This window comes from Musca domestica, unplaced genomic scaffold, assembly GCF_030504385.1.
Source record: "Musca domestica strain aabys unplaced genomic scaffold, Musca_domestica.polishedcontigs.V.1.1 17, whole genome shotgun sequence".
Classification (NCBI taxonomy): domain Eukaryota; kingdom Metazoa; phylum Arthropoda; class Insecta; order Diptera; family Muscidae; genus Musca; species Musca domestica.
In genome coordinates, this window is record NW_026712230.1 from 1,104,439 (window position 1) to 1,132,202 (window position 27,764).

At 35.1% G+C, this 27,764-nt stretch overlaps 1 protein-coding gene across 2 annotated transcripts in view; it reads right to left on the minus strand.

Moving 5' to 3' along the window:
• Window positions 1–1,451: 1,451 nt before the first annotated feature.
• The window catches only part of LOC131800398 (putative uncharacterized protein DDB_G0277255), a 109,877-nt gene continuing 83,564 nt past the window's right edge, over window positions 1,452–27,764 (minus strand). For both annotated transcript variants that reach the window (XM_059120335.1, XM_059120334.1), the window contains exons 7-8: window positions 3,245–3,369; window positions 1,452–2,992 (exon numbers count right to left, since the gene is read on the minus strand). In XM_059120335.1, coding sequence (XP_058976318.1) covers window positions 2,861–2,992; window positions 3,245–3,369 — 257 coding nt within the window. In that variant the 3' untranslated portion in view covers window positions 1,452–2,860. The remainder of the gene's footprint in view (window positions 2,993–3,244; window positions 3,370–27,764) is intronic.

Genomic DNA, 27,764 nt, shown 5'->3' on the forward strand with positions numbered 1-27,764 from the left:
CATCACAAAGCGATGTAACTAACGAAAGAAAAAGAAAACGCCGCGAGATGATCTTTCTCGTTCCGTGGCTGGAAGGGAACTCAATTTATTTACAACATATTCTTAACACTAAAGCTTACATCTAATACATTAACACATGCATTTTATTTACTAATGCACGCTGTGCATTAACGCACACAATACGTTGCGGGAGAAAACGAAACGTACCTAATTTGTGATCGACTCTTTCTTATCTTCTATTTATGGCCGTGACATTTATTACATTATTTATTACCGACCATAAACCTAGCATTTGGAAAACACATGCATCTTAAGTGTTTTCTTTATTTAACTAATTTACATTCTTCGGAAAAGACAAATAAAAATGAGATAAGAATTTAAAGAAGAACATTCAACACACAAACTATTTTTACAACATGTACAGTTTCTACAAAACTAAACAAATATTATACCCAGAAGACAATGCTTGTAACAATATTGAACACCCCTCAATTACATCTTTATCAATCCCAACCAACAAAAACATATTTTATGTCACTAGCAACATAACTGACAAAATTTCAGAGAAGTCACTTCAGTATATTGGGCATAACGTACACATCTGACAAAATCTGAAAGTTTAATTAGCACTTTTAGAATCTTAGGGTCATTACTAATGGCGTGAAAAAAATCACATTGGAGGATTCAGGGGGGAAAACAATTAAAACTTTATCTGAAATCCAATTTTATTTTTAAAATTAATCTTAAATGCAACTCGGAACACTCACAACTTCTATATTATACAAAACTACTAAACACACAAATTACTGCACTGAAAATAAATCAATACCTTGCCTTTCAATAATTATGCCAAGATTTTTAATTTTAAAATGTACTTAATTTTGTAATACAGTTGTATTTTTACTCCACTTTTGCACTGATCCCACTGAAAAAAGCAACTAACTACATTTTCTCTTTTTTATGGTATTCTCGAAGTGGGCCGTTAGAATGAAGCCAAGATTATTATGTTTTCTAAAAAGCTAAACCCCTTAAGAGTTCATGTGTACACATTTGACAATAAATATTTGATTTTCATTTTTTGAATTTTGGCCAATGGCAGCGACCACTGTGTAATGGTCACAATCCATTTCTTAGAGTTTGGAATTGGGAAAATGGAATTGATGCATGCAGCAAAACTAAGATCCGGTATTTAATTTGCAGAAAATACTTAAATATATACATTGGGCAGTGCCTTATTTTAATTAAGAGATGGTAACCACGGTATAGAGAGTGCATATACATCTTTAAACCCGCTGGTTCGAATCTCCAAAAAATTAACAGGTTAAAAGTGATTAAGTTCGGCTAAGTACCCCACTACTAGGTAAGAAAACCATCAGTTCATATTACAGCCAAACAATACCCTCCAACTATTCTACTCATATAAAATAAAACTCCATTCGGTTGATAGACATTCAAAATGGTTAAAATTTTATTACGGTTTGAATTTCGTTCATTTATTATCATATAAATATGTATGCATGTCATCTGTGTGTAGATAAACATTGTTAACAAATAATAATAATAATATAATAATAATAATTAATTAATTAATAATAATAAATTTCATACTATGCATTCATTTGTTTTTGTTCACTTCGTTTCGATTTGCATTCCGATTTTCTTTTACGCTATCAGTCAATTGAAAATAAAAGTACATGTGTTTGTATGCGTATATGTGTATGTGTGTGGTCAATTTTTCGTTTAAATTGGGCAAGTGAAACATTCGGAATTACAATTTGGTCAATAAATTTTTGATAATCCTTTGCCATTGAGCTGCATCAGTGTGTTACGTGTGGGTGTGTATGTGTGTATAAGTGTATAAAAACTTATTACTGTTAAATAAATAATAAATAAATACATTTAATTATTCGTTCGAATACAATCTAACAATAACTAATACTCTTACATGTTTACCACCAGCCTGTACACGGGCAGGTTAATTTGCAATAAAAACAAATTGAAACGTTGTCATCCTTTGAACGAGATTTTAATATTGCTGTGTGTCGGGGTGTGTATGCATGAGTATGTATAAATATGTATGTAAATGTGTTTGTATATAGAGTTCTGTTAAGCCTCTTCAGAAATGTCGTTTGCATGTGGGTGTGTGAGTGTGTTATTCGATTTGTAATTTGTTAAGCACATCCAGTAAGTAAATATGTTTGTTTGTTGTTAAGTACTGCTTTTTCGGTATGTTTTTTGTGTTGGTTCTATTCCGTATATTGATCTCTAGAATACCTCTTAAATTGCATAATGTTAGGTGGGAAAAATGTGCCGGGTTATATGTTTTGTTATTAAATTTGCTAATACATTTTCATTTAATAAATTTATATTAAAATTGCTAATTTTTTCCAAAATAAAAACCCAGTAGCATATTTTTCCAAATCCATTCTTAATAAGCCCAGCGTAAAGGAAACCCCGGGATGTGATGTAAATGGAAACGACAAGAGACAATTGTTTTGGTAATTCGGTTCAAATTGAGTCTCTTGAATTATGTATATCACACAGCTCTCCGTATCCCAGCTGGGCAAACTAAAATCTTGATTGGCAAAATTTTTCAAAATTTAATCTAATAGGCCTTTTGATTTCATAGGCTCTGATCACGAATATTGATATATTGTTTTGTTTTATTTTCAATCATTCAGGTTGGAAAATACTGGGCTTTTTTTTTGTATTACATAATGTGCTATAATTTTGATTATGTGCCGTTAAAACGTTTTTTGTTGAGATTTTCAAAAAATTGTTTTCTTTTTTTTGCTATTCAATAAATTCTAACAAACAACTACGGACAAATTGGGGTTAATCCATGGCTAATCCGCCGTGTTCAGTGACAGTGGCCAGGATATTTGACATCGATGTAAAATCCAGTGGAGCAGGAATCCTTGCGCATTTCACACCAGGAGTTATAGGTGCGGTTATTAACTCCACAAATTTTCTCCTCCTCAAAGCGGGCAGACTGAAAAAGGAGAACAAATTTTCCAATTACACATATTTTGAAATAAATTATAATGCATAGTAGTTATATAATATGGGGAAAATTCCAATTTTGACCATTTTAAATTTTATTTTTGTTTTAATTTAAAATTTTACTACATTGAATTATTTAATCAGTTTTTCCTTTAGCATAACATGCGCAATGGCGAATTGAAAACTTTATATAAGGTGTATTTATTTTTAATATTATTTTTTTAATGTAAATAATACTTACTGCTGGCCTCCTTTTTCGTGAACACTTATAGCGGCATGGCGTGCATCGGGGCTGGTGTGTGAGCAAATCAATAAGACAGACCTGCTTTGGGCCACAATTAATGTCGTCGCAAGTCACTTGGTTGCCTGTAAATGTAAGGAGTTTCGGCCATGATTAGAGAAAAGGGATTCTTTGTAGATAGGAAGTTTTTATTGAGTGAAGTAAACTATAATTAAACTAACAATATAATACAATATAATAATTCTTATACCTTTCTCCACAAGATGGGGCATACTCAATTTCGTATTTTGTTTGCAACGAAATTTTCCTCTGCGTGCACATGCAGTGTAGAGGGTGAGATTAAAAACGGCGACAAAGTCAAACGTTTTTTTAATTTTTTTGTATTTTTATGGAATGAAAGCAAAAAATGTCGGAAATAGCAACAACTTTTAGAATAAGTTTAGATTTGTTCGAATTGGTCACCTTTGGCACGAATTATGGCCTTCAAACGGCCAATGAAACCGTCACACGCTGCCCGAAATTTGCTCTGTCGAATTTTGACCCGTTCCCGGCGAAGCGCTTGCTTGAGGTGATCGACACTTTGGTATTTTTTAGTGCCCACCTTTTTTTCCAAAATACTCCAGACACAATAGCCCAACGGATTGGTATCCGGAGACTTTGGTGGCCATTGTGCTCTGGAAATGAATCGAGGAACCTCATTTTGTAACCATTCTTGGGTGGCGCGTGTTGAGTGAATCATCATTTTATTTTTTTCTATAGTCTGTCTATCATGGTTTACTGCTTTGTGGGTTTTCGCCAATACAAGATTTTTGTTAGAAAAATTAATTTGAATATCGATCCCATATACATCTTTCTTTGATTTCAGGTTTATTGTACACCATATGGTTAATATCAGCCCAATAGGGGTGAATTTTGGCACTTCCGACCGAATTCAGCCTAGAAGTAAGTGCTTTTGATGAAAATCGGTTCAGATATAGTTCCCATATATATGTTGTATGTATGGTTTGTAGGGACAAATGTATTTCGAAATCATTTGGAGGTTGGGCCCAACTAGAAAAAATATATTTACCCATGTAATATGTACAAAAAATTTCACAAAAATAACTGCTTCGGAGGTGATATTACATATATGGCGGACAATATCTGTAAAATCGGATGAAGATGCATATCGAAGGTTTATACAAATCTGACCCGATCTCGATAAAATTTGGCAGAGGTATTTTCGAGATGTATTTGATATATATGAAATATATGAATTTTATAGTGACTATCATGTTTCTATCAACGATAAAATAGATATAGCTCCATTCTATGGAGCCGGATATAAACATAACCTAAACTAATATGACCGTGTAGCCGTAGTCTAATTATGGTCCAACGGCACTTAAGGAAAGATCCAAATTCTAAAGGAAACCCCGAAGGAAAAGGGGCGGAAACTCATATACTACAACACTGTACAGATTTATCAGTTCTATCTGTAACAAATATATGATTTTATTTGGAATTATTGAAAAGTAAATCATACTAATGATGATCGTTATTGATGGAATGCGTACTACAAATGGCACGTTTGATCTTTGAAATCGGATGGAACTAATATACGTGAGCTATATCTAATTCTGGGCCGATTACATGCGACCTGATTCTAAGTAGATCAACTTAAAAACTGATTTTATAAATCGTTCAAAGGAACTATGGGTCCATTTTTGTCTGTTATAAATAAATTCAACATTAAAATGGTGTTGAAACTTGCACGGGGTTCGGAAAAAAACTTTTCATATTTTACTTTTCTAAAAAAAAAGGAAAAAAAAACATTTCAATAGTCATTGTCTGCGATGGCACTTCCAGAGACGGCGTTTTATCTCACAAGAATTGGCATATTCTTTAATTGTCGTCGTAATTGATAAATGTTTTAATTTCTACTTTTGATATTTCCTTCGAATTGGATAAAGAGGGAACCAGCCAGCCAGCCATATCTGTGCCTTCTGCCGTTGTCGCAATGCTAATGCGATCACATCCTGTTACAAAGTTATTACAAACGAGTTTTTCTCCCCCCATTTGCGAGCTGGCGTAGCTGTTGCTGTTTCCTATGGGTACTATGGAATAGGTGCCGCTGCCTATCGATGTGAGTACATTTTCATTTTACAACCATTAATTACTAAAATTACCAACTACTGGTATTGAAAAATTCGTTTCGATTCATCTGGCCAATGCAGTCAGTCAGTGTAGGGTCGCCTTCAGCAAAAGAACCCGATCAACAGGCAGCTATACGATTGCCGCAGCGCGGTGCTGCTGATGTGACTGCATCATAACACAATACGAGTATTGCCATGTTCATCCAACAATTTAGGTATCTATCTATTGGGATGGCAGACGGCAGAAGTGCGGACTGTAATTAAATATAGCTCTTAATTATAATGTGTCATTTGCAACTAATCACACTTCACTATTAATTTGTTAAAGGGTAACGATAAAGGGACAATGTATGGCAATTGCAGGCAAGGATGGCAGCGTCTCTTATTTTTTTGTAAGGAGACTGGTTAAAGTGATTTAGTTTGATAATAAAGAAATATCACTTCAATGTTTAATGCAATTACATAATAGAATATAGCAATTTGTTATAAATAAACTGGAATCGGTACTGACACTATGAGTTCGGTATGGAAAATCACCTTTGCGGTATAAGTAGAGGTATAGAATAAACATGTTAAAAATTATCGGTCGGTTTTGCCAATGGATAGATAGATTCTAGTTTGCATTATGAATATGTAAAAAACAATAAGTTCGGCCTAACCATTGGGTAGAGAAAAAATTTTTATATAAAAGTATCTGAATTCAAACGTGTTCCACTTTAAATTACATATACCAGTAAGACCGTTCTGATAATACTGTTAAACTTAAAAAAAACATAAAGTGGGTTAGGCTGTTGTATGGGGGCCATACCAAAACGGGAACCTATATAGACAATTTTATGCTTCAAGGATTGTCCTCTACCAAATCTTCTTAAATATCAATTTTGGGTAGTGATAATCGTGGGTAAATGTGACTAGGATTATCAAAATACCGAGTATCGGTGGGTGTCGTTATATGTGCCCTATAGGAAAACGTGGACCTAAATTTTCAATGTTCTGCCACCGGACCAACAAATACCAATTTTTTGACAAATCCGTGGAAAATGTGCAAAAATCATCAAAATACCGAATATCAGGAGATACCGTTATATGGGGGCTATACAAACACGTGGACTATACATACAATGTTTCGCCACCTGAGCTAAAACCCATTATGACCTAAAAATACCAATTTTTAGACAAATCCGTGAAAAATCATCAAAATACCGAATATCGTTAGGTACTGTTATATGGGGACTATACACAAATGTGCACCTTACAATGTTTCGCCACCGAAACTAGAACTAATTACGACCAACAAATTAAAATTTTTAGACCATATTACGACGTGCCAGGTTTGAACTATGTCGACCACTTCCTCCTCTTCTTATGAAAATGTTCATATTTGTTTTTTTTTTTAAAGTTTTTTAAAAGTTTAAAATGGATCAAAATATTTCACTTTCGCACTTCGTCTAATGCACACAAAAATCCTGGAATATGCAAACGAAAATCGGAAATTTATTTCAACCTGCATGTTATTCTTAATCACAATTACGACCTTTTGTGGGTCAGATGCCGGAAGGAGAAGTCCGACATATTCTACATTTCTATTAGATATGGGGTTTTTACAGAATTCTGGGATGTGCGAATTAAATTTGGGCACTTATTTCAAATTTTATGTAATTTATAGTCACAATTTTGACATTTTATGGGACAGGCGCCTTTAGGAGTGGTCCGCATTTTCCCATATTTCCATATTGTATCAAGATCTTAAGCTGATCACGAAGATATATACAAAAGGTGTGAATAGTTTATTATACCCTTTTATCTACAGTGGAAAGGATAAAAATCAATCTGTGACTTGAATGTATATTTAAGTCCTTCGCAGTCTGTGTAGCCAGTAAAACCCTGTCATTGTGCGTAATTAATTGTTGTACAAACAGATTTTTAAATGAACACTCAACGCCAAGGAACACGAAATTAATCCAAGCTGATTACAGTTGAAATCGAGATGAACAGGTTGTCATACTGACCAACTGTGTCATAAAAAGCCGGTAAGTTTATGAATGAAATAGTAGAGAAACAGAAATATTCTTGGTAACCATATTCAATGTATGTAAGGCAAGTAGCATGCGAATCGTAACTTCCGGCGATAATTAAATTTATAATAAAGGACATAATTATTAACATTTTAATACACTTCATGCTAAATTATGTCTAGGATGTTTGGTGTTAAAAATGGGATGTACGGTCCACCACTCTGCATTGCACCAATATTGTAGTTTAAGCCACAATATATGGAGACTGTCATTGCAAAAAATTTCAAATGGGCACTTCATTTGGTATAGTCCGCTTTACGGAATTTTACGCTGACGTTTTGTGATCTTAGTGTGTAGAATTTTAAATAAAGGTCCACTTTTTGGGCTCATTAACAATCACAAACTAATTACTCTATCATTTCATAGTTTTAATTATATAAACAATTTTATAAAACATTTTTTGCTGAAGAAAAGGCAGGCGCGAACTAAATGCGGCTATTTTAAGGGGACTAGGAAAGTTTCACATAATAAACACACATGAAATCTTTATTTGAACTGGTAGTACGGTCTATATAATTTAATGTTTGAAGATTATTTCATGCAATTTCATATATATATATATATATATATATATATATATATATATATATATATATATATATATATATATATATATATATATATATATATATATATATGAAATTGCATGAAATAATCTTCAAACATTAAATTATATAGACCGTGAAACTTTCCTTTATATATATATATATATATATATATATATATATATATATATATATATATCTATATATATATATACATATATATATATATATATATATATATATATATATATATATATATATATATATATATATATATATATATATATATATATATATATATATATATATATATATATATATATTCCAAATTTCATTGAAATTAGAGATACATAGCGAGTTTGGTGCATCAAATACATGAAATCGACTAAATATGTATATGGCAACTATATCAAAATCTGAACCAATTTGCAAACAATTTTTTAGACAAATTCCATCAAACATTCCAAATTTCATTGAAATGTGGCTTACACAGCGTGTTTAATGCATCATGTACAGGGTTGCCCATATTCGACGGACCCATCTGACAACGCCATAACTTTTGACAGAGATGTCACATCGCTTAATGACATACCGCGTTTGAAGCGTCAGTCCAAGCAGATTTTTACCATGAACCAATACACGCCACGCGAGCGCTCTGAAATAGTTGAAATTTACAAGAAGTCAATTGTGAAAACTCAACGTGTTTTTAAAACATTAAACAATTTGAGAAGTGCGCCTTCTAAGAACACCATTAAGTGTTTATACGACAAATTTTCGACTGGTAAGGCTCTTTCTAATCCGAAGAGGCCATATAAAAGTCGACCAAGGCGATCGGCCGAGAATATCGCTGCCGTACGAGCCAGTGTTGAGAGATCGCCAAGAACATCCCAAAAACGCCGTTCTCAGCAGTTGGGCATGGCTCGGTCCACTTTACAACGGATTATTCGCATTGATTTGCATTTGTTCCCGTACAAAATTCAATTGACGCAAAGAATGTTGCCTGCGGACAAGCCTCGTCGATGGGAATGGGCCCAAAGGTCCGTCGATAATGGGCAACCCGTACATGAAATTGGCCGAAAATATATATGGGAGTTATATCCAAATCTGAACCGATTTCAATATAATTTGGCAAAATTATTTTTGTTCCAAATTCCGTTACGCATTCCAATTTTGTATCTTTAATCGATTAATAGATATGTGCAAAATATCTAAATTTTTGGGAGGTACATCCGATTCTGATGCCATATCTCCAGTTCCAAGTGGAATTTCAAAAATGTTTATAGCCTATGTTACTTTCACGTGATGTTCTAGTATACTTGGGCATTTGCAGGAAAATCTGTTCAGCGGTTTTTGAGTCCATAAATTACAAATATACAAACATTTTCCTCTTTTATAGATATAGAAGAAGAGAAGATATACACACCTTATATTAAGTTCGTCATTCCGTTTGTAACTCATCGAAATAATAATTGTAGTCATAACAAAGTGTTTATATGTCCCTCCGTCTGTTGTAATCACGCTACAGTTAAAACGAGTGGAGATAGGAAGCTAAAATTTGCACAGATCAGTTATTTGTCTGCCAGCTATATCGGTCCGCGTTACCCCATGTAACGGTACCCCCCAATTTTCGGCATTTTGATGGTTGTAGCAAATTTTTTCAATGAAATTGTCTGAAAATCCACAAAAGAAGTGATTTCAGAATCCTAGAAGAGTATTGTCTATATGGGTCCACGATATTGTATATCCCCCATACAACGGTACCTCCTGATATATATTTTGAGACATTATTCCCGGAGTTACTTCAAATTTCGTATTTAGAATTCGTAATGGGTACTACTGCCTATGACAAAAATTTGTGTATGCAGGACCAAGTTTCCAATATTCGGCATTTTGATGATTTTAGCGACATTATTCACCGGAGTTGTTGCAAATTGCAGAAATTGTCTATGCAGGTCGAGGTCTTCGAATAGGCTCCTTATATCAGTACCTCCTTATATTCGGTAATTTGACGATTTTAATTACAATATTCACTGAAATTGTTGGAAATTCCGTATATGAAGGTACTAAAGCTTGTGACAGAAAATTGTCACTGCAGGTCCAGGTTTTCGTATAGCCCCGATATAACAGTAACTTCATATATTCGGCATTTTGATGATTTTAGCTACAATATTATAATGCAGGTCGTAGACCCCATAAAATATATATATTCATAATCAGCATAAAGTTCTAAGTCGATTTAACGATGTCCGTCTGTTTGTCTGTTGAAATCACGATACAGCCCACATTATTTGACGTAGAGCACTGAAATTTAGTAGAGCAATTTGTATTGTGTCTAGGATGGTTGATATTGAAAATGAGATATATCGGTCCACGTTTTGGTATAGTCCCCATATAACGGTACCTCCCGATATTCGATATTTTGATGATTTATGCCACAGTTTTTCACGAATTTGTCTGAAAATTGGTATTTGTAGGTCATAACGGTTCCCAGTTCGTATGGCGAGACATTGTATGTATAGATCCACGCTTTGGTATAACCCCCACATAAATTTACCTCCCGATATTCGGTTTTTTGATGATTTTTGCCACATTTTTTCACGGATTTGTATAAAAATTGGTATTTGTTGGTCATAATGGGTCCCAGTTCGTATGGCGAGACATTGCATGTATAGGTTCACGATTTGGTATAGCCCTCATATGACGGTACCTCCCGATATTCGGCATTTTGATGGTTTTTGTCACATTTCTTCGCGGATTTGTCTAGAAATTGGTATTTGTTGGTCTTCATGGGTTCTAGCTCTTTTGGCGAATCACTGTACATATAGGTCCACGTTTTTATATAGCCCCATATAGCCGTATTTCCCGATATTCGGTATTTTGATGATTTTTGGCACATTTCCCCATGAATATGTCTAAATATTGGTATATGTGGGTCATAATGGGCCCGAATGTTTCCTTTACTCTAAGGTTGAGGATATTCAAAGTTTGGCCCGGAGGAACTTAATGTTTTTTTACTTGTTAAGATTGAAACAGAATTTTAAACGGATTTTGGAGATTTCAAATTCATTCTAAATGGTGGAGGGTATTCGGGTACATTGCTTTTTTTCTTGTTTATCTTTAAAACCTCATTTGGCAACTGAAAGCTAAGAATGTGGAATTATTTTTTTATAATTTTGGAAAAACTTAAAGTATTCAATGCAGTATAGTCAGTTCAAACATAAAATTACACCAAATGTTAGTGTTTTATCTATCATTATTGGATTGAGAGTTAATAGTACTGTCGTACAATAGTACTGTTAATAGTACTGTCGAAATTTTTTAATTAAAGACATATTCATATTTTCACTCCTAACTGCTGTAGAAAACTTAGTGTCTTTTAACAGTTAAAGAGTTTAAGTTCCACTACCTAGGGCATTACTTCGCACTGTCAAACTCTGAAAAAAATGTTCGATTACACTGAAAAAATTGATTTCAGCTGCATATATCTGCGTCTGTGGATCCTACTCGCCTTTCTTCTTTTAAAATACGTCAAATGTGGAGGTACCTTTATGCGAAAGGTATTCCAAAGAGTTAGACTTTTTTTACAATTTTTTGCAAGTAGGTGTATATTGTATTCAGAATTCAAAATGCCAAATCACATCAAAATCTGTTGAAAAATTTTGCTTAAAACATCAAATAGGAAACAGGGTATTAGGAGAGCTATAGGTTCAATGTTGACAGTTGTTGGCTCATCAATTTGTTTTCCCTATCCCAAACAAGAATGTTAAATTTCAGCAAAACCGATTGAAAACGTACGGTGAACACATTTCAAAGAAGTAAAATCGGGGATGGGGTTCTTTGGGAGCTATATAAAATAGTGGACTCATATTAACATTAGGTATCCATTAAGAAAATAAAGGACATTAGGTATCCATTAAGAAAACCAGATGACAAAATTCAGTCCATTTCAGATAAAAACGTATCCAAAATCTTCGCATTTCTTTAAATTATGATTATATTATTTTTTTTCTCATTTAATGCTACTCTAAAAACAAGTAAAATAGTATCAGTCGGTTTTGCCGACAGCTGTATAACCCCTGTACTGAGTTATGATTATTCAAACTGTTGACCCTTTATGGGGGAGGTTCCGAAGCAGTTGGTCATTTATATCTGACCTAAGATTGATATAAATATTACAACGTGACAGATTTGGACTATATGGACTACTTCCTGTGTTTTAATGAGATATGAGCATTTTTTTTTTGGAAAACGTGGAAATATGCGCGAGGCAACAGATATAGCGGACCGAGGTATTCCAATTTTATACTTCATCTAATACAGATAAAAATATTGCAAAATTTGAAGGAAATCGGAATAGAGAGGACCATTTTCCCTGAAATAGCACAGATGCAAATATTGGGATTTGCAAAGTTAGAGCAAAATTGGATTAACCTTTCTCTTTTTGTGCAGTAAATTATTATTATCTTTGACATTTTGTGGGGGAGATACTAGAAGGATGGACCGATATTGCCCATCTACGAACTCGATCTAAGTTTGATAATAATATTACGATGCACCAAGTAAGGATCAAATACCCCCTTCGAGAGTTAACGTGCGCACCAGCCTGCCAGACAGACAGATGGATGGACGAATGGACGGACGGTTATGCTAGATCGACTCCAAATGTTCTGAAACGGATTTAGTCTAAGAAGAAACTTGGGGTCTAAAATCATTATATCGGTGAGGCAATATCAAATGATATACTGGGTGAGATAAAAACTGCAACAAAGTCAAAAGCCATAATTTTTACATTTTTTTTTAAATTTTATTAAATGAAAGCAAAAAATGTCGAAAATAGCATCATATATTAAAATATGTTTAGATTTGTTCGAATTGGTCACCTTTGGCACGAATTATGGCCTTTAAACGGCCAATGAAACCAGTGTGTGACGAATGTTGCCCTGCGGTATTTTGATCGACACTTTGGTATTTATACCCTACACCACAAGGTGGTCAGGGTATTATGTCTTTGTGCATTTGTTTGTAACAGGCAGAAGGAAACGAGATAGACCCATAGTTTCTTTTGATGATCTGCATAGAATCACATTCTGAGTCGATTTATGCATGTCCGTCCGTCCGTCTGTCCATGTATTTTTGTAAACAAAGTACAGGTCGCATTTATTGCCCGATCCAGATGAAATTTTGCAAAGATCTTTTGTTTGGCCCAAGGACGAACCCTATTGAAATTGGAGATAATCGGTAAAAATTTAGACATAGCTCCCATATATATATATTCGTCCGATTTGCAAACGTGTAATATCAGCCTGAATTGTATGGATTTTTGCATATACACCCAAATTAGGCCTGAAAATATGTATGCCAAATTTGATCGAAATCGGTTCAGATATAGCTATAGCTCCCATATATATTGTTCATCCGATTTGTTATTTTTGTCCACCGCCGCCGTAATATGCACTATGCAACAACAATATTTGGGGAAATATATCAAATACAGCTCAGAAATATATTTGCTAAATTTTATCGAGATCGGTTCAGATTTGGATAAAGCACCCACATATATCTTTATCCGATTTCAAATTAATTGTGCACCAAATGGGCAATACAATTCCGAATTTAAAAGATACAAATGCTTCGGCATATTTAGTCCTTTGAACTTTAAATTATAATTATAATCATAGCGTGTATGATTGAATTCTCCCATAAAAATTTTCATTGTTATGTGGAGCTCTACTTAATTAGCAAAATGGTGTAGGGTATCATAAAGTCGGCCCCGCCCGACTTTAAGACTTTCTTTACTGGTTTTTAGTTCCAACCTTCCTTTCCAAAATTCTCCAGACACAATAGTCCAACGGATTGGTATCCGGAGATTTTGGTGGCCATTGTGCGCTGGAAATTAAGGAATCGAGGAACCTTATTTTGTAACCATACTTGGGTGACGCGTGCTGAGTCCTGTTGGAATATCCAAGGTCTGCGGCCAAAATGTTTGCGTACCCAAGGCTTTAATACACCCTCCAGAATATTTTCGCGATAATATTCGGCATTTATTCTGATGTTATGGTGGCCCACACCATCACCATGACCGGCGCTTGAGTTCTGTTGGCCAACCGAAGGTGCACATTTGCAGCTGACCTCTTTGGCAAGTAAACACGATCATTTTGTTTGTTTATAAACTGCTGGACAACTGATCGTAGAAAACCAAATTCGGACCACTTTCGGCCAAGCGAAGCAACTCTTTTGTGTCTATTTTCTTTCTGTTGCGGTGTAAGTTCTTGCTCTTTTGGAATTTTAATGGCTTTACCCCGACCTCATTTTTAATATTTGCCGAATGGAATATTGCGATATGTCCAGGTCACGAGCCATTTTTCGGCCACTGCGTCACGGGTTTCGATCAAGTCGCATCTTTACTTTTCAAACCATTTCTGCTGATGGTACTGTTTTCTTCCGTCCACTTCCTTGACGTCGGTCTACGTTACCAGTATCACGATAACGAGCGTATAAGGGGGCTATTTCAATGGATTTGTCCCTTTACATGTAACATCTTCCACTTTTACTATTTTTACAGCAATTTACTAGAAAACCTTTTCTTACTTGAAGTCAAATACAAGAGAACACAATCAAATATTACCTTCTCTCTTTACTTTTCCAAAACATATTTGGCCGAGTAAAACTATAGTATGGATTGTTGGCTGCCATGTAATTCATTTTCAAATCAAAAATCAGTTGTCCGAGTTTCGCTCTTTCATTAGTACTACCATAGTAAAGGAACAATCGGTTCTCAATTTCTCTTCTCTCAAACATGCGAACCGTGTATATCAAACACACGTTAACAAAATGTCGTTAAGAGATTGAGGTGTGCGAAATTTTTTATTATTTACTAAAAAATAAATATCCAAAAAAAAACCAGTAAAGAATGTCCTAAAGTCGGGCGGGGCCGACTTCATGATACCCTACACCACTTTGCTAATTTAGTAGAGCTCCACATAACAATTAAAAGTTTTTATGGGAGAATTTAATCATACACGCTATGATTATAATTATTATTTAATGTTCAAAGGACTAACTATGCCGAAGCATTTGTATCTTTTAAATTCGGAATTGTATTGCCCATTTGGGGCACAATTTATTTGAAATCGGATAAAGATATATATGGGAGCTATATCCAAATCTGAACCGATGTCGATAAAATTTAGCAAATGTATTTCTGAGCTGTATTTAATATATATTCCCCAAATATTGTTGTTGCAGAGTGCATATTACGGCTGCGGAGGGCAAAAATAACAAATCGGATGAACAATATATGAGGGAGCTACAGCTACATCTGAACCGATTTCGATCAACCGATTTCGATCAATTTTGTTATTTTCAGGCCTAATCTGGTTTTATGTGCAAAATTCCATACCATTCGGCCCAACCTAAACTTTCGACCACAATCCGATGACAACTAATATATTGCACAATATAGTAGAAATATTTCCAATGAGACATTATTGATAGTCCGAATACAAATTTTATCATCTGTCAAATAACTTTTGAGAACTCTCTAACATACATCCCATACATTTGGGATAATAGTTTCTGTCAGCTGTAATAAAACTAAGCCTCTTCGGCAATTGTGGACAATTTTTGGTACATTTCACTGATTAATGTGAACACATCAATTGAAGAAGTTGCAAAAACAATGAAACTAGTAATTCATTGACAACCTCCGCCAGTTCTTCTTCTTTTGTTTTTTGTTTCGTATTTTAATTTTATTTTCTCCAACAAAAATTTCCAATCAATTTGTGTACGTCTGTCTGTCTGCTCAACAAATGTCTGGGAATGCATTCGTAATTTCGAACATTTCGACATACTCGAATATGCAGAACGATGATAATTGTCACGTTGAATGCTATTCGTATTGAACGGAAAATACCTCAGACGTCTGGACGCTTAAAGGCCTTCTTGGATGCCACGCATAACAGTCATCAATGCATTGCAGCTGCATGAATGTAGCTGTTGCTGCTGCTGCTCTGTGGTTGTTTTTGTCGTCGTCATCGTTGTTATTGCTGGTGTTATTTGTCGTCGTTGTTGGTGCCTTTTTATTTCTTTCAAAACAGACTTTTTTGGCATAAAGACCTTAAAAACAAACGAACATTGGTCACGAGTAGAGTTCACCAGTTAACACAGTATTCCATCAGAGGAGAGCATTTAGCTGGAGCAACACAGACAACAAACACACACGCACACATTGCAGCAGTGCTATTCGCTGGACAACGGGAATTGAACTAATTGGGGCCTTTTTCAGGAGGTGTGTTCTTTGTTTTAGGAATTGAACAACAAAATTATTCGAGGATACTCGTAGTGCGCATGTAATGTTTGGGGTTTAAAAAAATACTATTTTTCGTTGCGTTTAAACTGAAAATTTAGTAAATTTTTTTAAATTTTTATTTTTGATTTAGTAGTGGATATAAGACCCACTATGTTGCGAAGGAGAAGGAGTCGTCAGAAATGGTTGAATTTTGGTACCAGTACTTGTTGCTGGCTTATTATGTCAAGAACCAAATACTGGGAAATTTTTTCTATATTTTCGTACAGCCCTCATAAACGGTACCTTCCGGTATTTGGTAATTTGTCTATTTAAGCTACATTTTCTAATGGTATTTGGAGATCGTAATATATTGTACCTCCTGTGGCATTACATTGTCTAGATACGTTCCCCTGTAGTCCCCATATGACTTTACCTCAAGTTATCAGGTATTCTGAAGATTTAAGCCACATTTTTTAACGGAAGTGTTTCAAATTTGATTGTTGATGTTCAAAATAGATACCAACTACTGTATATAGATACCAATTGCCTACATAGGTTCACGATTTCCTATAGCCATCATATAACGGTAACTCCTGATATTCGAGTTTCTTGTGATTTTGATCACTTTTTCTAACGGTTTCGATAAGAATTCAATATTTATATTCTGAAATGGGATTGAAGTGCCATGATTTTTGCCATTCTTGCGATTTTTTTTTTAATTCCTGTAGAAGAAAATTGTCTATGTAGGTTAAAGGTTTGGTATATCCTCATTTAGCATTACTTCCCTTTTATAATATTTGAAGATTTTAACAAATTATCCAAACTATTTCGCTGGCATTTGCACTTTAACTTGTTTGAATACTAAATGCGAATATATTTATTTTTAAAGACTTTCTTCACCTGTAGGGATAGGTATTAAATGTTTGGTCCTACCGAACTTAACGTGTTTTTACTGTTTACATCATCGATAATATAGAAACGAAATGTTGTTATTACTTTCGGCAAAGTCGATGATACGAGTTCGCCATTTCTTCGGTCGTTTGTTTTGACTAAACTTTCCGTATAAGCTAAATACGTGAGCGACATATTAATGTAGAGTTATCAGGTTTCTAAATGATAATAACAATTTCCTAGGTACTTGGCAGAATAAGTATAACCTTCAAACTTACAGAATCTTCAAACGAAACGTGAAGTGACGGATCGGAATAGGTCATATCTTATGTCTGTATTTACAACAATTTTTCAAGACAGAATGAAAAGGCGAATTTCCGATAAAGGAAAAACAAAGCTTTAAAGTATTCACATAAACTTTTCTTCAAATTGCAAAAAAAAAAAAAATATTTTCGTAACAAACAAGGAGTAAACACCACTTTAAAAGATTTAGTCGAAAGACAGAACTTAATTTCAAACTACTTGGAGAATTATTATTATGATCTAGGAACAAGATAGCTCTACATTAAAAGGGCACCCACATGTTCCATTTAAGGGAGGAGGGAGGGAACTCATAACGATATTTTTTCCTATATTGTCGATTTTATAATGTAAACATGTAAAGAGGCGTTATGTTCGTCCGTGCGGAACTCTTAATACTCTTCACATCAAGTCATGAAAACCAAAAAAAAATTAGGGCTGCAAACAACTTGTCAATTTGGGTTAATTTGCTTCAGTGGATCACGCTACCTTTGGTTTTGGTTTTTCAAATGGATTTTCAGACGGTTCGAATCGTTTCGATTGGGTGTTATGCGTAAATACATACATATCCAGTACCGCACACAAACTGCTTAACAAAATTCTTAACTGTGTATATTTCAAAGACAAAGAAGAATAGAGATAGGACAAGACAGAGTAAAAATATGGCAACACTGTTAAAATACCTCTGTTGTAAGGCAATATGTAATATTTTATTGCAATAGGCAATATTTTATTTGCCAATTGTTTCTTTAATTGTGGTTTTTATATTAACATGCCTCTGTCATGAGCTGTTACTTTATATATTGTAGACACAAAGTATTTGCTCAAAATGCATTTTGTCTAGTCTTTACCATTTTAGGTCTTTGTGTATTTTGCCAGTAGGGTCATGTCGTCCACGTCTTTGTATATCCACCATATAATGATACCTCATGATATTCGGTATTTTGATGATTTTAGCGACATTATTCACCGGAATTGTTTCAAATTTGTTATTTGAAGTGTGTAATTGATACTTCGCCCTGTGACAGAAAATTGTCTATGCAGGTTTGCCCCTCAGCCATATGAATATTGTAAAATTAAAATAAGGCTAAAGGATCTCAGAACAACAAGTTAATTTTATGCATCCTATTCAACATTGAAATTCGATTTCAATACCTTATTTAATGTGGAGTAAGAATAGCCAAAACAGTTCCAGACTCGGTGAACACGGATCGTTTAAAAAGAGAAGTTCGAACTAGTGGAGCATCAATTTGTATGTTACGTCTAGTATTTATAAATGCGAACTCTTGAGGTTGTTGGGTTCTAACTATCTTGTAAAAATGAAGAACTGTACGTAGATTAATGCAATCCCCACAATTGCAACCTACAAACACTGATGTTAATTGAAGAGCACGTACACCCTCTTGGATACCTATATAAAAAATTTATCTAACAATTTTTCGCACTATTTTTTCAATCCTATCAAAATTATAAGACCACGTTCCAGAAATATAGAGTTAGCCAAGTGTATTCTAACATTTAAGAATTAAGCCAAGACACTTCATGACATGTACAAATTTAATAGGGCAACCATTTATTGCAATATTGTTAAGAGATGAAAATTGGTTACTTGGATGAAAATATAAAGCTTAAGTCTTTGAAGGGTTAATTTCCAACTTGATAGATAAAAATAAATTTTAAATAAATGAAAGATATTCGATATTCGCGGATTCTACAGAAGAATAAGATTGGAACAACAAAAAATGGCATCTGCAAACACGAAAGGATTACATAAAGAACTTTTCAATGCAGAAGCAAGGGTAAGTGTGCCTAAGTTCGGCATGTCCCAGTAGTCGGCACTTTTTTTTTTAAGCCCAAATAATTGAAACTATTATAACTAAATGTATTTTGTTTACTTCAAATATATTGCCAGCTATCTTTGTGCACAATTTCGCTAAGAAAAGATGATTTATTCTAATAAAAATTAAATTTTTGTCTGTGAAGGTCCACAACAATTCATATTCTTAAGAAAAGTACAATAAAGACGTCGAATCAGTTAACCTAAGCAAAAATATTACATTTTAATGAATTAATTTATTATTATTAATTATTCTTACAAAAAAATTGGTATGCCGACTGTTGGAAAAAAAAAAGCCGACTACTGGTACACTTACCCAATATCATCAATATAAATAAGAAATGGAATTGGGCCTAGAATCTATCCTTGCAGTACACCAGAAGTCACATTACCGATACAAGAATTAAAACCATTGTAATATACATACTGTTCACGATCAACTAGATAGGAATGAATTAATTTACAAGCCGATTTAGGAAACATAAACTTGTTTCTAAGTTCAATCAATAAGATGACATGATTGACACGATCAAAAGCTTTAGAGACATCTAATGTCAATAGGCGCCGTTTTGCCACGTTTTCCACGGCATTGTCTAAAAATTGGTATTTGTAGTTTGTAATGGGTTCCAGCTGTGATGGCGACACATTACATGTGGTCCATGTTTTCTTATAGCGCACATATAACGGTACCCTCCGGTGTTCGGTATTTTGACGATTTAAGCCACATTTTCTAATAAATTTTTTTGAAATGTGGTATTTGTACTTCATAATTCTACAATCGGTGTCAAAACATTATTCATATTGGTCAACGGTATCAATACAACGGTTCGGTAATTGATATTTGACATAGACCGATATTCGGTATTTTGATAATCCTACTCACATTTACCCACGAAATTTGGATTTAAGATTCGCAATAGATTGAAATATTGGAGTATAAAATTGTCTATATGGGCTCTCGTTTTGGTATGGTCCCCATATAACGAATCCAGCAACTATTTTGTTTTTTGAAAACTCTAACTGCATTCTCCTACCGATCTTATTGGAGTTTGCAGTTTAAAGTGGAACACGTTTCAATCCAGATACTTTTGTATAAAAATGTTTTCTTTACTTAATGGTGGAGGGTATTAGAAGTTCGGTTAGTTTAACTGAAAATGCCAGGCAGTAAATTCAGTTGGAGAACTTGTTAAAAACTTCAACATATCATTAAGTGGCGGCAATGTCAAATGAAGGTACACCAAACCTTGAAACACTTAGACAATTTTCTGCTGCAAGGTTTGGTATCAACTCCTTCCATTTTTGGCCACCGTTAATTTGAACTCGCCACATGGCGCTACGCGAGGCAGACGGTAAGGTTATAAGAGAAAGGAAAATGATCAACGCCATTTGGTTGGCGTAGAAATGCGGAGAGGTAGATGCTAAAAAGGTCCAGGGATATCAAAGAAACTTTCTATTTCATTTTACGGGGTTTGGACTTCTTGTTCCGGAACTTCACATAATGGCGTCCACACATATAATTGACTTTCCAACATTTCAAATTTAGGTGGAGGGTAGAAGTCTCGACATCATCAAAAAGCGTAGCGTGGTTGACTGTATCAAATACCTTTGACATGCCAAGGGCTATCAACACTGTTCTATGACACGGCTTGTTCTGGTTTAGTCCTTGATTGATATGCGTGGCTACGACATGTTATGTTGTAGCGGTATTTGGTCTTGTAAATGAAATCCATGGATAGCAACTGGACCTTAAGGGTATACTCGGGAACGATGTAGGTGACAAGCGACAGGTTGCGGACATTTAGATGCCCGACAAATTGCTAGATCAGTCACCGTTGCGTCTTCAAATATTTCCTCATATAGGCTGCGATTACTTCAGATGGTCTAGTCATTGTTTCCTCTTATGCTCTCGTACCAACTGTTGGAACTAAGGAGCCCATCACGTTCATTCGGCAGTCCTGCTAGGTATTCACTGTTTATTCAGCTGCCAGGTATTACTTTAATACTGATCGGATCATTCCTCAAGTAAAGGTTAAATATAAGAAGTGGCAATAGTAGCGGGAAGGAAACATTGCTTTGCTGCATGTCATAGGTGTCGGCTGAAAATTTTTATTTTTTGTGGATCAAAAGTGGGTTTTTCGAGGTGTTGCAGCGGCAGATTCATGTCAGATATTAATTTTTTCATATCTAATTCATGTTTCCATCCTTGACAAGCTCGCAAATTGTTTTTGTTTAAATTAATTGGGGCAAGAGTTATCATTGCAGTCCTCCCGATACAGCCCTGTGGGACTGTGGAGTAACATTTGTTTTGAATGTCTGTCCGGCAAACGTCTGTGCTCGGTTGGGCAAGTGTCTGCAACATATTTGTGTCTGTAATGAATACACATGTTTTAAATGCGTGTATTGTTTGTTTTGTTTGCGGAATGGCTGTTCGGATGACTGGCTGGTTAGCTGACTGGCTGGTTGTTGTCCGGGTTGACCGGCTGGCTAGCTGCTAGGTTGGTTGGTTGCATTCGGCACACTGGGCATCACATAAAAAATTACCTGTCGAGCTTAGTGGTGTGCAGTCTTAAATATTTTTGTTTTCGTCTGGCTTGGTTTGGTGACTTGGTCGAGGAGTCTGTCTGCTGGTCTGGGCATAAGTGCATTGTTATCAGCGTGGTTCAAGCGTTTTTTATGTTGTTTATGGTGGCTGCTGTGTTGTTGTCGCTGAACGCTGTTGTCTGGAACTTTGGCTCTGGCTGTCGGCGAGGTGGGGCAAGGCGGTCGGTTGGTTGGTTTGTTGGTACGTTCGATTTTTGTCAGTCAATTGCCAAAGTTTTAAGCTGCGTGTCTGGCCACAATGTGCGGATTGTGTGGATTGGATAATGCCACGAGTGAACATACGCATGCGCAACACGGTAGCCATAAAGAATTGATGTTGCAGACAGCACCGACAACAACAAATGAACATGTCTACAGTTCCGTTTGTTGTTAATCCATATTATGTGTGGAAGATTTTTCCTCGTCGCTCTCTGTGGCTTTACTTCGTATTTTTTGCGATGGCTCTGTTGTCGACGTAGCTGTTGGTTGGTTGGTTGCTGCCGCAGCCTGGCTGCCTCTTGTTGTTTATGTGCTTCAATTTTATTTTCATTGAGATACGTTTTGCTTTTGGGGCTTGGCACGGTGCATAACATTATTCGAGATGTTCAGGCTGAAACATTGTTGCAAATACAATCACCTTTAACCGAGACATTATTTTGACGCAAAATTATACGTGTTGCAGATGTACGGCGGGCATGAACGTGGATGGGAGGACACATGTTCATACAAACACACACACACTTGCACGTGCACTGGCAAAAGCAGACGGAAGTCAACATTGGGTGTTAGTTTCGCAGACAGTTTGTAACATTTACCTGAGGACGTTTCTGATGCGATCGTATAAATTGCAATTTATTCCAAATGTCCAGTATGCTAATTAATTACACCTTGCTTCAAGGAAAGCGGAACGTAAAACACATACACGTATACCAGCAAAGAGGGATATGAGCGCATTTTTATAAAAGAACAGACATGTCCTCGCTCAAGGAGAGTCTTTTCATAGATTCGAATTGGCCGATTGCAAACCTGAACAGAACATATTACATAAATATTGGTTGCAACAATAACAAGAAAAATAATAATAATGCATTTGTCTGTGTCAGATAATAATGTGCGATAGGTGTGAGTGAATGACATTGAAGTATGTAATACAAGCATATTCAGATATGCCTGAATACGTGTATTGGAACGGGAGGAGGAAATCAATTTGTATCCAATCGTAAGAATAATCGCTTAATGTCAATACCCACCAATTCAAAGATACAATGTATGGAATATGAATGGAAAAGTTTGAAAATTGAGAGTGTGACTACATTTCACGTTGACTAGGACAAATACCCCAATCGCTGGATATTTTTCAATACCAGAACATTAATAAGATATTAAAGTTAGGTAAAGTTAGTTTGAATACTAGTCAATATCAACAGATGTCTTTATACAAAATTCTAGAATTCAAAAAAAAAAAAAAATTTGCTTAAGTCTGGAGTATTCCCCCATGGGCTTATCTTCATACTAATTTCTGCTACGGGAAACGAAACTAACTGCTTTGCAATATTTTCTGATCGCTACCAATATCATAATTTCGTCCTGGTCAAGTCCTGCAAATTGTCACTTGGCTTTTTTATGTAACAACTTTGGTGAAAAGCAAAATCTATATGTGTCGGGTATTCTCAAGTGAATGAGAATCACACTCACTTTTTGCCTTTCTCAATTTAGCATTGTCTCTCCGTCGATCTGAGATAGATGGCTAAGGCTAATTTTTGCACATATGTGTATTTTATCAGTAGGTAGGTCAAATTATTAAATGGGTCACGTTTTCGTACATTTACATTAAAGTTTATATTTGGGAATTAACGTGGAGTGTACCGTATCGTATTATGGAACTTTTTGAAATGCCTATAATAGCTTTAGAACACTTATAATTTGGAATCAGAGAGAAATAATGTATGAGATGTATATCCAAACTGAACCAAATAATGTCTTCCAGAAGGATTATTTTAAAAAAAATATTTATCGGAGCAATATAAATATGGGAACCGAGTTTCATCAATGCCGCATTTACTTCCAGGATAAATTAAGTTGAATGTGCAAAAAAATCCACTCCGTTTGGACTGATATTAACGATTTCGTGCAGAATAACCAAATTTGATATATCTTATATATGGGAGATATACCCGAGCCGATCTTGATTAAATTTGACAAAGGTATTTCTGTAGTGTATCTGATATTTGCTTCGAATATCATTGCTGAGGAGTACATATTATGCATGTGAGGGAGTTAAACGTTTAAAGTTTAGCTACATCTAAACCGATGACCGGCTGAATTCGATCGAATGTGCTGAAATCCAAACCATTTGGAGGAATATTACACACATGCCGAACAATACAATCGAAATCAGACAAAAAATATATATGGGAGCTACCAGTAGTCGGCACTTTTAGGATTTTCGCGTTTTTAATCGCTCACGATTCTGAGTGGAACTTTTCAATTATTACAAAGTTAATTTATTCAGATTCGAAATTTTGTATAGTTTTTGCACTAATAAATAAAGTTTTAATAAGTTTTTATTAAATTTCATAAATTTGTAGTTTTATTAAAACAATGCTTTTTTGTCAGTAGTCGGCACCACTTGCCAATTGTCGGTATGGCATGTTCCAACAGTCGGCATACCAATTTTTTTGTAAGAATAATTAATAATAAAAATAATAAATTAATTCATTAAAATATAATATTTTTGTTTAGTTAAACTGATTTGACGTATTTATTGTACTTTTCTTAAGAATATGGATTGTTGAGGACCTTTACAGACAAAAATTTAATTTTTATTAGAATAAATCATCTTTTCTTAGCGAAATTGTACACAAAGATAGCTGACAATATATTTGAAATAAACAAAATACATTTAGGTATAATAGTTTCATTTATTTGGGCTTAAAAATAAAAAGTGCCGACTACTGGGACATGCCGAACTTAGGCACACTTACCCTATATCTAAATCGATATTCGCCAAATTGCCAGACATACTTCTGGACGGAACTTGGCCGTGTGTGCTAAAATTCATTTTATTCAGAATAAATATTACGCATTTGGTGCACAATACTTATTAAATTGGGCGATACTTTATATGAGAGCTATATCCGAACCCGATCCGATTATCACCAATTTCAATAGTCCTTAGGCCAAACAAATGATGTGTGGAAATTTTCAGATCAGAGAGACGAACATCCATAAATCAACTCAGAATGGTCAGTTGGCTTTTGTTAGCTTTTTTGATATCGTTACTTCTGTGACAAGCAAGCTCTATAAGTGTAGAACATTCTCTTCTTGCCTTTCCCAAAAAAATCATCAAAACATAATATTGCAAAGCTATATTTTCAACTAAGAACTCATAGAGTCCATTCAATTTGGAAAAATATCCACACAGCCACCTGTGTGTGAAAAAACATATTTTTAAGTCCGTTATATTGCATCATTCTGAAATCTTTAATTGATTGATTCTATGAAGATCATCCAAAGAAACTATGGATCTATTTCGTTTCCTTCTGGATGTTACAAACAAATGCACAAAGACATAATACTCTGTACCACAGTATGGTGTAGGGTATAAAAAGTAGTTTCTCATTCAAAAAATTCATTACAAACTCTTTGTTTATAGAACTGAATGTGCAACCAACTTAAGACTGCTGTCATTTCTAAGCCACTCGTCCGACAAATTATTCCAGTGACAGCTTATTATATAGTTTACAAGCGTACAAAAGCCTTTTTGGTGAGAATTTTCCAGAAAAAAAGTAATTGGTGATGGAATTCTTTGGTTTCTGGAAAACCACAAGTGGCTATCGTTGGTGCACTTCAGCATTAAAACGTGAATAAATCTTTTGATCGAAACCCGAGTTGCAGTGGCCGAAAAATGGCTCGTTAGCTGAACATATCGCAATATTCCTCCGGGTAAAGCCATTGGAATTCCAAAAAGTGCAAGAACCTACACCGCAACAGAAAGAAAATAGCCTCAAAAGAGGTAAAGAGTTGCTTCGCTTGAACGAAAGTGGTAAACTGTCGAATTTGGAGAAAACATTCATTGTCCAGCAGTTTGTAAACAAAAACAAGTAAAAAAGAAGTAAGTTCGGCCAGGCCGAACTTTGAATATCCTCCACCATTTGGAACGAATTAGAAAATTTCAAAAAAAAAAAAAAAAATCCATTGAAACTTCCGTTAAAATCTTTAAAATACCTAATATAATAATAAAATATCTAATACGATATTGTGGACCTATATAGGCAAATCCCTTTCAGGGGTTAAAGTGCTCACAAAGAACTACTTGTGTGGATTTTCAGACAATACCATTGGAAAATATAGCTAAAATCATCAATATACCGAATATCGGGGGTACCGTTATATGGGGGCTATACGATATCGTTAACCTGTTTAGAGAATTCTCTGTCAGGGGGTAAAGTGTTCACAAAGAACCCCTTGTGTGGAATTTAAGACAATTCCATTAAAAAAAGTGGCTGAAATCATCAAAATTCCGAATATCGGAGGGTACCCTTATATGGGGATATACGATATCGTGGACCTATATACCAACTCTCTTTCAGGGGGTAAAGTACTCACAAAAAACTGCTTGTGTAGAATTTCAGACAATTCCGTTGAAAAATGTGGCTAAAATCATCAATATACCGAATATCGGGGGTACCGTTATATGGGGGCTATACGATATCGTGGACCTACATAGATAATTCTCTTCCAAGGGATAAAGTACCCACAAGGAACTCCTTGTGTGGATTATCAGATAATTCTGTTAAACATAATTCTAAAATCAACAAAATACCGAATATCGGGGGGTACCGTTATATGGGGGCTATACGATATCGTGGACCTACATAGATAATTCTCTTCCAAGGGATAAAGTACCCACAAGGAACTCCTTGTGTGGATTTTCAGACAATTCCATTGAAAATGTGGCTAAAATCATCAAAATATCGAATATCGGGGGAACCGTTATATGGGGGCTATACGATATCGTGGACCTACATAGATAACTCTCTTTCGAGGGATAAAGTACTCATAAGGAACTCCTTGTGGGGATTTTCAAACAATTCGATTAGAAAATTTGGCTAAAATCATCAAAATACCGAATATCGGGGAGTACCGTTATATGGGGGCTATACGATATCGTCGACCTATATAGAAAATTATCTTCCGAGGTATAAAGACAATTCCGTTGAAGACGGACGTCTTAAAATTTTACGCTGATGAAGAATATATATACTTTGTAGGGTCTAAAATGATTATTTCGATGAGTTACAAACGGAATGACGAACTGAATATACCCTCCATACTATGTATGGTGGAGGATATAAAAATGATCGTTTTTACTTGCCATAGAGGTCAGCTGAAAATATACACTTTCGGTTAGCCACCAGAACTGTGGGCCCCCATAACAGCCCATGGTCGCTCTCCGCTCGAATTAATCGACCGTCTTAACAGAATAAATGCCGAATAGTATCGCGAAAATATTCCGGAGTGTGTATTAAAGCCTTGGACACGCAAATATTTTGGCCGCAGACCTTGGACATTCCAAGCACCAGCACTCGACACCCAAGAATGGTTACAAAATGAGGTTCCTCGCTTCATATCCAGCGCACAATGGCCACCAAAATCTCCGGATACCAATCCGTTGCACTATTGTGCCTAGAGTATTTTGGAAAGCAAGGTTGGCACTAAAAAATGCCAAAGTGTCGATCACCTCAAGCAAGCGCTTCGCCGGGAATGGGCCAAAATAACATAGAGCAACATTCGGGCAGCGTGTGACGGTTTCATTGGTCTTTTGAAGGCCATAATTCGTGCCAAAGGTGACCAATTGAAACAAATCT